This window comes from Oryctolagus cuniculus, chromosome 4 (assembly GCF_051225735.1).
Source record: "Oryctolagus cuniculus isolate XC-2025 breed Fujian yellow rabbit chromosome 4, ASM5122573v1, whole genome shotgun sequence".
Classification (NCBI taxonomy): Eukaryota; Metazoa; Chordata; class Mammalia; order Lagomorpha; family Leporidae; genus Oryctolagus; species Oryctolagus cuniculus.
This window is the reverse complement of record NC_142870.1, coordinates 75636467-75649852: the sequence shown is the minus strand read 5'-3', so window position 1 is coordinate 75649852 and position 13386 is coordinate 75636467. Positions and strand designations below refer to the sequence as shown.

Genomic DNA, 13386 nt, shown 5'->3' with positions numbered 1-13386 from the left:
GCGCAGTGGGTTAACGCCCTGGCCTGAAGCGCTGGCATCCCATATGGATGCCGGTTCAAGACCTGGCTGCCCCATTTCCGATCCAGCTCTCTGTTATGGCCTGGGAAAGCAGTAGAAGATGGCCCAATTCCTTGGGCCCCTGCACTCATGGAGAGACCTGGAAGAAGCTCCTGGCTCTTGGCTTCGGATCGACGCAGCTCTGATTGTTGCGGCCATCTGGGGAGTGAACCATCGGATGGAAGACCTCTCTCTCTCTCTGCCTCTCCTCTCTGTGTGTAACTCTGACTTTCAAATAAATAAATAAATCTTTTAAAAAATTTATCTATTTAAAAGTCAGAGCTATACAGAGAGAGAAGGAGAGGCAGAGAGAGAGGTTTTCCATCAGCCAGTTCACTCCCAATTGGCCACAACTGCCGGAGCTGCGCTGATCCAAAGCCAGGAGCCAGGAGCTTCTTCCAGGTCTCCCATGTGGGTGCAGGGGCCCAAGGACTTGGGCCATCTTCCACTGCTTTCCCAGACCATAGCAGAGAGCTGGATGGGAAGTGGAGCAACCGGGACTCGAACTGGCACCCACATGGGATGCTGGTGCTGCAGGCGGCGTCTTTTCCCGCTATGCCACAGTGCCGGCCCCCTTATTTCTTGTTTATGTGTCTTCTTTTCTTGTGGATTTTATACTTTCACATGTTTCCTGGTGGTTCTGGATGTAGGGCTCCATTAAGTGTCTTTTGTAAAGCTGGTCTGATGTTGATGAAGCCTCTCAGTTTTTGCTTATTGTGGAAAGTTTTTATTCTTTGTGCATGAAAGATACCTTTGCTGGGTATTGTGTTCTTGGTTGGCAGGTTTAGTCCTTTCCCACCCAGAACTGGGAATGTGTTATTCCATTTCCTTGTGGCCTATGAAGTTTCTTTCTGAGAAATCTGCTGTTAGTCTAATTGGTCTTCCCTGAAATGCAACGTGGCACTTTTCTCTTGCAGTTTTTAAAATTCTGTCATTGAGATGTACTTTTGGCAATTTGACTATAAAATATGGTGGTGAAGATTTTTTCTGGTCATGGCTGCTTGGGGTCATGTTGTTATAGAAATAGACAGATTTTGGTGCCCATTTCTCCCAGTCCTATTCTGCAATGCTTTTTTTTTTTTTTTTAATGCTGGACTTAGAAGTCTTTTTAAATTGTCATATTAAAAAAATACAACCAGACCCACTGTTAAAGCATCCGATGGAGAAACTTAAAGAAAGGAATGGGGGACTATAATAAGAGGCATTTGAGTCTGGAGCATCAAGGAGAACCCTGGCAAAAGAGTGTTCTAATAGCAGCACATTTTAGCATGAAGGCTGTAAAACAGGCTTCTGCTTGCATGTTCGTGTGTGGTATTTTTTTCTACTCCAGATGGTATTGTTGAATTTAATTTGTAAAGAATTCTATTTAATTGGCTTAAGTATCAATAAGAGCTTATGTAAATAAGTATTCCTGAGCATAGAAACTAACCCAGATGTTTAAGACTGTAGAACTATGTATGAGTTCAACTTAAAAACAAATGCCCAAATGGAAATCCCCATTACTCCATGTATACCAATCATATAAATAAAACAAACAAAAAATCATATTTAACTGTTAGACTTTTGTTTTTATAATGGTCGATCTAACATGCTCATCCTGAAGAAATAGCTGACAAGGAAAACCTTAATGTTGGCCACTTTTGTTTGTTTAAAAATAGCTTCCCAAATCTTTTTGATAACTTGTGCCTATGGAGCTTTGCTAGGTTGAGTTAAGTAAATGATATTTGTTAAGTATCTAGATAATTTTCAAATAAGATAAAATGCTGAAAATTAGTTGCTGAATATAAGGTTTTATATATATATATATATATATATGTTCTTGGTACCTTTTTTAGATATATGTTAGCATTTTGATTTTTTAAAAAAGAGATTCATTTTATTTATTTGAAAAGCAGAGTTACAGAGAGAGAGAGAGATGGAGAGAGAGAGAGAGAGAATTTTCCATCTGCTAGTTCACTCCCCAAATGGCCACAACTGAAGGGGTTGTGGGCCAGACTGAAGTCAGGAGCCAAGAGCTTCTTTGGATCTCCCACATGGGTTCAGGGGCCCAAGGACTTGAGCCATCCTCTGCTGCTTTTCCCAGGCCATTAGCAGGGAGCCTGATCAGAAGTAGAGCAGCCAGGACTCAAACTAGAGCCCATATAGGATGAAACCACTGCAGGTTGTGGCTTTACCTGTATGCTACAATGCCGGTCCTACATTTTGATTATTTAAAAAATTATTCATTTTCATTTTATTTGAAAGGAAGAAAGAAAGAGAGAGCTCTTTCATTCACTGGTTCTCTCCCCTAAACGTTCTAAACAGCCAAGACTGGGCCAAGCCAAAACAGGAACCAGGAACTCCTTCTGGGTCTCCCACATGGGTGAGATGCAAGTAACTTGAGCCGTCAGTTACTACCCTCTAGGATGTGCATTCAACCAGAAGTTGAGTCAGAAGTGGAGGAGCTGGGACTTGAACCAGGTACTCCCTCATATAATGTGAGTGTCCCAAGGGGTGACCTAACTACTGCTCTAAATACCTACCTCTGACATCTTGTTTTCATATGATAGAGAGAACTTGAATATATTTGGGTCTGTTAATAAATGTGGAAAACTACTAGGATCCAGAAGCACATATTCTAGAAATTATGACATGGTGTTAATCTTCATTATGTGTGTTTAGAATTGTTTGGGATTAAAATTTTGGTTAGTATATGTAATGAAAACTACCATAAATAATAAAGAAAATAACTGTGTATGCAAATATACTAGGAAAAAAGATGTATTTTTGTTAAGAAAGTTCTAAGGCATGAAAATATGTTTTCTATTAAGGAAAAGGGAGTATTTAATTCTGTACTGAACTGATGTGCAGAAGCAGAATGAGAAAAAGAAAAATGTACAGAAAGAAGCTGACTTAAAATATGCTGCAAAAGTGTTATAGAAGGGGAATCTTGTGTGGGCAAAGCTAGCTGACATTGGATGGAAATTTTTTTAAGGTTTTAAAAATAAACTTTATTGTTAATAGCATACACTGATAAAAGTTAGAATGTGGTCTTCTGTGTTAAAATAACAATTTTTTCCCCCTGGAATATTTGTCTGAGAATGTGAATGATTTTTTTTAACCTGTTAAATAATTAGCCTCAGGAACAAAGATTTGTGGGCTTAAAATACATTTATCTGTTTGAGAGAGAGAAAGACAGATACACTGCACTCGCTGATTCACTCCCTGCACCAGCCAGGTCTGGACCATGCTGAATCTGGAAGCTGGGAACTCCATCTGGCTTTCCAACATGGGTGGCAGGAGCCCAAGCACTTGAGCCATCATCTGCTGCTCCCCAGGATGCATTAGTAGGAACCTGGATCTGAAGTGGAATAACCAGGACTTAAACCAGCACTCTGATATATGACACAGACATCCCAAATGGCAGCTTAACCCACTACACCACAGTGCCAGTCCCAGTGAAGTTGTCTAAGATATTTTATCATTTTAGTGTTGTTTCATAGTGATCTGTGATCATGATTGGGTGTTTTAAACTTTTTGCTATTTTACTAATTTCTCAGAAATAAAATTCTAAATTATTCTTTTTGACCTTCAGCTAATTTTGGGACATTCCAAAGGACCTCTTGATGATCTCAAAGGATTTGTCTGTCTGTATTAAAAGAGAGGGCCGGCGCCATGGCGCAGTGGGTTAATCCTCTGCCTGTGGCGCCAGCATCCCATATGGGCACCATTTCTAGTCCTGGCTGCTCCACTTCTAATCCAGCTCTCTGCTGTAATCTGGGAAAGCTGTAGAAGATGACCCAAGTCCTTGGACCCCTGCACCTACATGGGAGACCAGGAAGAGGCCGGATCGGCACGGCTCCGGCCATTGAGGTCATTTGGGGAGTGAACCAACAGAAGGAAGACCTTTCTCTCTGTCTCTCTCTCTGTCTGTAACTCTACTTCCAAAAAAAAAAAATAATAATAAAAAAAGAGAGAGAATGAGAGACATATGATATTAAACTAAGTATGCTTATTTTGCATATTAAATTGTATAGGAAGCATTGTCAAATAATGGGTGATGCTAAACCTTCTTTGAATTACATTTGTACCAGACTAGTGTCTGCTAATACTAACTGATAGAATTAAAAAGGAGAAAACGATCCAACATGGGAAGCGGGATACACAGCAGACTCATAGAATGGCAAATGCCCTAAACAGCACTGTGGCCTCAGAATCAGCCCTTAAGGCATTTGGATCTGGCTAAAAAGCCCATGAGAGTATTTTAGGTGTGGAAAGCCAAGACACTGTGGGGAAAAAAAGACGACCTAAATGAAAGATCTCTGTGAGTGAGATCCCAGTGGAAAGAAAGGGTCATCAAAGAAGGAGGTACCTTTCTCTGAAGGGAGGAGAGAACTTCCACTTTGACTATGGCCTTGTCTAAATAAGATTGGAGTTGGCAAACTCAGAAGGCTTCCATAACCTTGGCAGCTCATGACAAGAGCCTGGGGTGATTACTGACATCATAAATAAGAGTGTCAATTGTGAAATCAGGAGTCACTGTGCACTTACTCCCCATGTAGAATCTGTCCTTAATGTGTTGTACTATGTGAATTAACGGTATAACTAGGACTCAAACAGTACTTTACACTTTGTGTTTCTGTGTGGGTGCAAACTGTTGAAATCTTTACTTAGTATATACTAAATTGATCTTCTGTATATAAAGATGATTGAAAATGAATCTTGATGTGAATGGGCTGGGAGAGGGAGTGGGAGATGGGATGGTTGCAGGTGGGAGGGTGGTTATGGGGGGAAAATCTACTATAATCCAAAAGTTGTACTTTGAAAATTTACATTTATTAAATAAAAAAAGAATTACATTTGTACACATCCGTTCCAGAAGTTGTATGAAATCTGAGAGTGTTGGTATAATATTATCAGTTATAATGTTATTTATTATTTAAAAATGTAGAATACCATAGAAATAATCAAATTTCCTTGTCAATTGTAACATTATTATAATATACTCTCTTCAGATCTTTAACCATAGCCACTTTAAGTCTTTTCATTTATAGAAAGTTGTTTTACTCCAGTGCTTTTGGAAGCAACTGTAAACCCATAATGTTTAATCTGAGGGGCATGTTGGAAAAGACACTGACAAGTACAGGTTTCAGAGAACTTGAAGATCAAACCATTGGGCTGGGAGTTCTTAGGCAGAATTCTGACTCACTAACTCATTACTTTATAAAACTGCTAACCCAATATTAAACAGGATAAGAATTAACTGAGTACCAAGGAAATGCTGGGGCAAATTTTCATACTAAACCAGTCCCACGGTTTGGATATGGTCTGGGTATGTCCCTCAGAGCTTCCTGTGCTGGACGCTTGGGCCCCAGTGTAATGACATAGAGGTGGCGGGGGCCTTTAAGGGACATTAGATTGAGGGGAGCCATTCTTGCAAAGGACTGCTGCAGTTCTCCAGGACCAGTGAGCTCCTGTGAGAACAGTTTGTTATGAAAGAGTGAACCCGGCGCCTTCCACGGACTCTCGTTTCTTCTCTCACCATGTGAGCGAGCACTTCCACACGCACCCTTCGTGCCTCTTGCACATGCCACTGCCATGATGCTGATACACAGCCACCGCACTCTCACCAGAGGCTGCCGGATGTGGCTGCTTGACCTCCAACTGTGCCCAGCCTAGGGTATTTTTCTGTTTTGAGAGGCACTCAAACACACACATACACACAGGTACGTAGAGAATGGCAGATCTCATCCACTGGTTCACTTCCCAAATGCCTTTATACTGGGCTGGGCCAGGCTGATGTTGGGAACCAGGAACTCAATCTAAGTCTCCCATGTAGGTGCCAGGAACCCAGTTATTGAAGCCACCACTTCTGCCTCCCAGGGTTCATATAAACAGGAAGCTGGAACCAGGTGCCTGCGTCAGAAGTTGAACCCAGGCCCTCTAATATGGCACATGGGCATTCTAACTGGAATCTTTGGGCCCTGCATCCGTGTTGGAGACCTGGAAAAAACTGCTGGCTCCTGGCTTCAGATTGGTGCAGCTCTGGCCATTGCAGCAAACGGGGGAGTGAACCAGCAGATGGAAGACCTTTCTCTCTGTCTCTGCCCCTTGCCTCTCTGTAACTCTTCCTTTCAAATGAATAAATAAATCTTTTAAAAAAATGTAAACTCATTGTTAAGCATGAACTCAGAAAGCTTGGATGGTAACGTGGTCCTTCCTGAGTAACTCACCATGAGTAGTTAAAAAAATAGTTACTAGGAAACACTCTTCTCATAATAGAATGTCATGTATCTCTTATTCTTAAACTGTGCTGTGACTAAATACTACAAGTCTTTAAGGCATTATATCAAAGTGTGTTTTCACCACTAAAAGAAGCCTTTCTTGATCATTTGAGGACTAGGAAACCTTTCACAATCTAGGACCAGGAGATTGGGTCTTCTGAAAATGACATCCAAGAAAAAATTGCCCTTGAACCTCATTTAAAGGGACTGTACCAAGTTTTGCTCGCTGCTACTCTGCAGCAAAATTTCAGGACCTTGAGCCTTGGGTCCATATCTCAATCCTCATGCGATGGAACAGTATTTTGCTCCCCAAATTCATGCAGACATTTAAATCCTGAGGTCTTATGTTAATGGTTAGTGGAGTGATGGGTGAAGGGTGGAAACCATTCTAACGAAGGCACCGGCAAGGTAGTGGGAGGTGTTTTGGTCATTGGGGCTTGCCCTTGGAAGGTAGTGCTTCCTGGCTCGTCCTTGCTCTTCTGCGCATGCTCTGCCGCTACCAGCCTCCACCAGACGGGAGACAAAGGGGGCTGCCTGATGTTGGACTGTGAGGCTCTGAGACTATATATATATATATATATATATTTTTTTTTTTTTTGACAGGCAGAGTGGACAGTGAGAGGGAGAGACAGAGAGAAAGGTCTTCCTTTGCCGTTGGTTCACCCTCCAGTGGCCGCCGCGGCCAGCACGCTGCGGCCATTGCACCACGCTGATCCGATGGCAGGAGCCAGGTACTTACCCTGGTCTCCCATGGGGTGCAGGGCCCAAGCACCTGGGCCATCCTCCACTGCACTCCCTGGCCACAGCAGAGAGCTGGCCTGGAAGAGGGGCAACCGGGACAGAATCCTTTGCCCCGACCGGGACTAGAACCCGGTGTGCCAGCGCCACAAGGCGGAGGATTAGCCTAGTGAGCTGTGGCGCCGGCCTGAGACTATATGTTAACATAAACCTGTTTCCCTCCTAAACAGCTTCTCTCATGATTTCAGTGAAAGTAATGAAAATCTGAGTACTACACCTTCCATCTCTTGGAACTATTCACCTGTGGAAGACCTGAGGTAAAGCTGACTTCCTTAGAAGCATCCTGGGTGTGGGCAGCTTTCCCGGGATCATGGATTAAGACTTCTCTCCTGCGTCACCATGATAACCGACCCCCCCCCCCCCAATTTCCTGCTATCCTAATCCTTTCCCTTTCCTTACAGGAAAAACCCATGGGACCACGATCTGTGGGTGGTTTTAGCTAAGGCTAATGCTCTGGCACCAAAGCTAGAGCAACTGCCAGGTTTGTGAGCAAAAGCCAACAAACAAAACAACCGAAAAACAAGAAAAGCAAAGCCCAGGAACCAGTTCCAGTCCTGCCAGTGCCACTGCGTGTTCTCAAAAGAGAATGACTGTGCGTGCAGCTGTCCTTGTTCTCACAGACATCACTGCTACTTGCTTTCCTGCATTCACTGAAGGAAGTGCACTAATCATCGCACTTAATAACCTGATTGCTACCAACTGTAGAAAACCTAGCTGAGTGTTTGCAAAAGGTCTGCTATGCTTCTAGGCATCATGTACTTAAGACCTGAGGACTATCTATGTAGTACAATCACTGGTATATCGGTAGATTAAACCTCGAATGTTCTTCCCCACTACATGTCTTTATACATTCTTGCAGCATGCTATGAAGGGACCAGAAAATCCAACAAAATTCTGTTTCCTACTGAGCCTTGTTCAGGAGCCCTGCTGATGAATGGACTAATTGAATCCACCCATACAAAAACGCCAGTAGGTGGCTCTGTTTTTCAGCTTCCTGAGAGCTGTGTTGGACCTTTGGAAATTTGCTTACTGTGTCCTGCCTCTTCAGAGGCTGAATCTTGCTATTTGGCCAGACTTACTCTTGTCTTCTGAATGAGTCCCCACAGTGCCTCCCAGAGGTCAAAATGGTCAACAACCAAAATTGGCACAAACCTTGAAAGGGACAAAAATAAGCTAGTTTCTACTGGGGAAGATTCCGCTGGGGTTCCTGGGGGCTCACTCTTGGCAGTAGTGGGTGCCAGTTGTATGGAATTTGAGGCTTATCGATAAATTGATAACATCTTGCACTTTGCGGCCAAGTAGACCTCTGGACAGTTCAGGCAGGTGAAAGCCACCTTGTGAAAGGTGGGTTATAACATGTGTTCAGCAAATGCACTTAAAAATGGAATATAATGCAGCTTTTAATATCGTCTTTGTCCATGCTGGGGGCTTGTATGTGGTGCACAAACTGAATGCTGTACCTGTTTTTCCACTGACGTTGCAACTACAGAAACCAAATACACAGAGGAAATTTCTGAAGTGAGAAGAACACGTGATACTTTTATTGGAGTAGCTAAAAGTTGGTTTTTGCATGCATCCTAAATGGTAGGTGGCATGCTTGGCTTTTTCAAGGTTTTTAAATCATTATGTTTCTTCTAGCGGATCTCCAAGTTATGACTTGTATTATCAGGCCAATGACACATTTGGGTACCCCACTAAGTCAGATAATTCTATGGTGAATTATGGTATTTTACCGCGAAGTGCCCAGCATCAAGCCCAACACTGTCGGAACGCAAGGTCGAGATGCCCACTCCTCCCCCGCGCTCCCCATGCTCCTTCCACCTCGGGCTCAGATCGACCTAGCCGGGGGTGCAGCCTGCCTGGCTGGGGACCAAGCGCCTGGCCTGCAGGGAGGGGGCGCTTCCACGCCCACTGCCGCGGTCGAGCGGGAGGCGGAGCCCGTACTCCGGAGCCGCCTCCCGGGCGGCGGGGGCGGTCCCCGGGGCCGCTTCACACCGCCTCTCCTTTTTCCCTCGGTGGTGTTCGTTCGCCGCGACTGCGACTGGGGTGAGTAGGCGCGCGGGTTCGGCTCAGCCGGCTCCGGGGCGCGCGGTTCCGGGGATGAGCAGGTCGTGCGGGGGCACGCCGGGTGGCGGGCCGAGGTCAGCCGTGGGCTGGGGCTGGCGCGGCCTGGTCTTGGTGGCGCCGTCCTGCTGCAGCCAGAGCGGCGGCCGGGCGGGGGGCCTACGGAGGCCGAGGTTGGAGGGAGGCACCGGCTCTGATGCGGTCACCCATGGCGGCGCTGCCTCTGCCGCCGGCCCCGGGACCCCGGCAAGATGCTGCCAGGTGGGGAGGAACCAGACTCACGCCCAGATACCGCTTGTCACGGTTGAAGGGTCGCCCCAGAACGGCTTCCTAGTTGGGCGCATCAACCCGAAAAAGCCCCTTCCTCCTGGGAGCCTTTCTCTAGCGTTTCAGCTGATTAGCCTGGACACCTGCGGGTTCTGACGCTTTCCTAGAAGGTTAGCTCCCTAAAGGATGGCGGAGACTAACGCCCGCGGTCGGTCTCTGAGTCCATGCAGTGTCTGTTGCTATTTCTTGATGTTCTGTCCCTTATTAGGCAAGGTTATTAGCTCTTGGTTTGAGGGGGAAAATCCTGGGGTTCCTGGACCGAGAAAAGGCCCTTGGGTTGGTAGCGCAGGAAACTATGAGCAGGGTGTGCGTGTACCAGTTTCAGAGTGTTCCAGATGGGAGCGGGATGAGGACGTGGAGGCGGCCAGGGCACAGGTAGGCTCCCACAGCCCGTTGATGAGGATGAAGAGGAGGAAGAAGGAGGTACTCTGAAGGTTAAGGAAAGGAAGATGTTGTGTTTTTTAAAAAATAATTAAGGGAGGGCAGGGCTTGTGGCTCAACAGGTTAAGCCACCACGAAGGACACCTTGCTTCTCATATCCTATGGCCTGGTTCGGGTCTGACTACTCTGGGGTTCCTATCCAGGTCCCTGCTAATGTCGCTGGGAGGCTGCAGATGACGGCCCAAGTACTTGGGTCCCTGCCACCCACGTGGGAGATCCGGATGGAGTTCCTGGTTCCTGGTTTTGGGTTGGCCCAGCGTGGGCAGTTGAATGCATTTGGTGAACAAACCAAACTAGCGAATGGGAGATCTCCCTCTGTCGTCACGAAGTCATTCAAGTAAATAAATTCTTAAAAAATTAAGGAAAAGTGCATGATGAGATGCAGGAAGTCAAGGACTCTTAGATCAGGATGACTGGGATTCAGGGAAGGGTTGGAAAATGGGGATTTAAGGGAGGCTGGGCCAGGGATGCTGGAATGCCCTAGGGGAGGAGATATGCTTGGTTGGAATTTGTCTTTTTTGGAATTTTATCTTCTAGAGCTAGTTTGACCTTTCTGGAGACCGTAAATCCCAGGAGCTTGCAGAAACTTTCCTATGCCTGCGTTTTTGAGAGAGCAGGTCCCTATCTTTGATTAGATTAAAACACCTGTAAAAAGTGCTCAGCTGCATGAGTGCTGACCTGTTTGACCACATGATCTGGGGGGGAGTAGGTAGGGCGGGCAACAAGACAGCTGTGTTATTATATTTTATGCCACTTGAAATATGCATTTCGTATCTACTTTAAGCTGAGCTAATATGTTTTATTCAGGGATTCATGAAAATGATCTGAGAACATAACCATGTCTCTGAAGATCTGTTTTTTTTTTTTTTTACATTTTTTTTATTTAGTAAATATAAATTTCCAAAGTACAGTTTACGGATTACAATGGCTCCCCCCCCATAATTTCCCTCCCACTTGCACCCCTACCATCTCCTGCTCCCTCTCCCATTCCATTCACATCAAGATTCATTTTCAATTATCTCTATATACAGAAGATTGATTTAGTATATATTAAGTAAAGATTTCATCAGTTTGCACCCACACAGAAACACAAAGTGTAAAATACTGTATCAGTACTAGTTATAGCATTACTTCACATTGGACAACACATTAAGGGCAGATCCCACATGAGAAGTAAGTACACAGTGACTCCTGTTGTTGACTTAACAAATTGACACTCTTGTTTATGGCGTCAGTAATCTCCCTAGGCTCTAGTCATGAGTTGCCAAGGCTATGGAAGCCTTTTGAGTTCGCCGACTTCGATCTTGTTCTGACAGGGTCATAGTCAAAGTGGAAGTTCTCTCCTCCCTTCAGAGAAAGGTACCTCCTTCTTTGATGGCCCTGTTGTTTCCACTGGGATCTCACTTGCAGAGATCTTCCTTCCTTCCTTCCTTCCTTCCTTCCTTCCTTCCTTCCTTCCTTCCTTCCTTCCTTCCTTCCTTCCTTCCTTCCTTTCTTTCTTTCTTTCTTTCTTTCTTTCTTTTCAGGCAGAGTGGACAGTGAGAGAGACAGAGAGAAAGGTCTTCCTTTGTCGTTGGTTCACCCTCCAATGGCCGCCACGGCTGGTGCGCTGTGGCCAGCACCCCGCGCTGATCCGAAGGCAGGAGCCAGGTACTTATCCTGGTCTCCCATGCGGGTGCAGGGACCAAGCACTTGGGCCATCCTCCACTGCACTCCCGGGCCATAGCAGAGAGCTGGCCTGGAAGAGGGGCAACTGGGACAGAATCCGGTGCCCCGACCAGGACTAGAACCCGGTGTGCCGATGCCACTTAGGTGGAGGATTAGCCTATTGAGCTGCGGCGCCGGCGCAGAGATCTTTCATTTAGGTCTTTTTTTTTTTTTTTTTTTTTTTTTTTTCTTCCAGAGTGTCTTGGCTTTCCATGCCTAAAATACTCTCATGGGCTCTTCAGCCATATCCAAATGCCTTAAGGGCTGATTCTGAGGCCAGAGTGCTATTTAGGACATCTGCCATTCTATGAGTCTGCTGTGTATCCCGCTTCCCATGATGGATCGTTCTCTCCCTTTTTGATTCTATCAGCTAGTATTAGCAGACACAACTTGTTTGTGTGATCCCTTTGACTCTTAGACCTATCAGTGTGATCAATTGTGAACTGAAATTGATCACTTGGACTAGTGAGATGGCATTGGTACATGCCACCTTGATGGGATTGTATTGGAATCCCCTGGAGATCTTTTTAAAAAGTGTGCATCTCCTTAAAGGGTGGGAGAGAGAAGTACCTTCCACCTGCTGATTCACCTACTGGGGTACAGGTCAAAGCCAGGAGCCCAGAACTCCATCTGGGTCTCCCATGTGGGAGGCAGGGACCCATGCGCTTGAGCCACTGACTGCTTCCTCCCAGCCTATGCATTGACATGAAGCTAGTTGGGAAGGGAGCAGCCAGGACTGGAATTGCCACTCCTATTTGGGATGCAGATGAGGCAAGTAGCGGCTCAACCTGTTGTGCCAGGACACAAGCCTCTGAAGATTATTCAGAGTGGGAACCTCCAAAGCAAGTCAGTGGTGGTTTTCTTTTCTCTTTTAAAAGCAGTAAATGAATGAAGGTTTCTCAAGCCTGACTGCATTGCTCAGAATTATCTGGGTTCCTATTAAAAATATAGATTTGGCCCCCCCTCCCCACTTAGCTTTTGAAAGAAAAACTTCTCCATCTGGAGCCATGGAATGAGTATTGCAGGCAGAGACCACAGGATTCACTTTCTGACAGCCTCTGAGGTTTTTCTTTTTATTAATTTTTAAAATTTATTCATTTGAAAGGCAGAGAGACAGAGATAGGGATCTTCATTGGAGCTGGAACTCAGGGATTCTCCTATGGGGTGGATGTAGGTGCTTTAACCATTAGACCAGAGTTTGCCACATTTGTGTCATCTTTAAATTTTAATATATTTTAAATGAAAACTGTGTAGTTATTTCATCAGAAAACCACAACACTATTTCTGGTCATGAGAATCTCATTTTGGAAACATTAAAAGATACAGAAGTCAAGAAACTGCTCCCTATTCCCATAATTATGAGATGACTCCTTCAGGCATCACACATATACTTCATAATTTGCATTATATTCTATGTACAGTTTTATGTTCTTTTTCACTTAGCTATCGTAGGTACTTTTCGATGTAGTTAAGTTCTTGCAACCGTCATTATTGTTGTTTTACAGGTTAAACTGCTGCTTGTGATGCCATGTTGGAGTTCCCAGCTTCTCTGCTATGTGCCTGGAAGGCAGCAGATGGTGGCCTAAGCAAACACTTAGGCCCCTGCCACCTATGTGGGAGACCTAGATGGGGTTCCAGGCTTCTGATGTTGGCTTGGCCCAGCCCTGGCCTTTGCAGCCATTTGTAGTTCTTTCAACCAGTGGATAAAAGATCATGCTCTCCTCTCTCT

The 13386-nt window shown here is 45.1% G+C and overlaps 1 protein-coding gene and 1 long non-coding RNA gene across 13 annotated transcripts in view; both read left to right on the top strand.

The window, feature by feature from the left end:
• Positions 1 to 13386, top strand: part of B4GALT4 (beta-1,4-galactosyltransferase 4) — an 87047-nt gene that overhangs the window by 38108 nt on the left and 35553 nt on the right. For 3 of the 12 annotated variants that reach the window (XR_016233108.1, XM_089331735.1, XM_089331732.1), the window contains exon 1: positions 8825 to 9164. The exons of 4 other annotated variants lie outside the window; for them this stretch is intronic. Coding sequence is in view for 2 of the 8 variants with exons in the window: in XM_089331735.1 (XP_089187861.1) it covers positions 8840 to 9164 (325 nt within the window). In the remaining 6 variants the exon portion in view is untranslated. Of the gene's footprint in view, positions 1 to 8824; positions 9620 to 13386 lie in introns of those variants that run through there. 5 more of the 12 variants (XR_016233109.1, XM_089331736.1, XM_002716673.6 and 2 more) reach the window with 3 other exon arrangements.
• Positions 6752 to 7953, top strand: LOC149127012 (uncharacterized). The gene is made up of 3 exons (XR_016233111.1): positions 6752 to 6867; positions 7289 to 7375; positions 7520 to 7953. It is a non-coding gene; the product is annotated as an uncharacterized LOC149127012 (long non-coding RNA).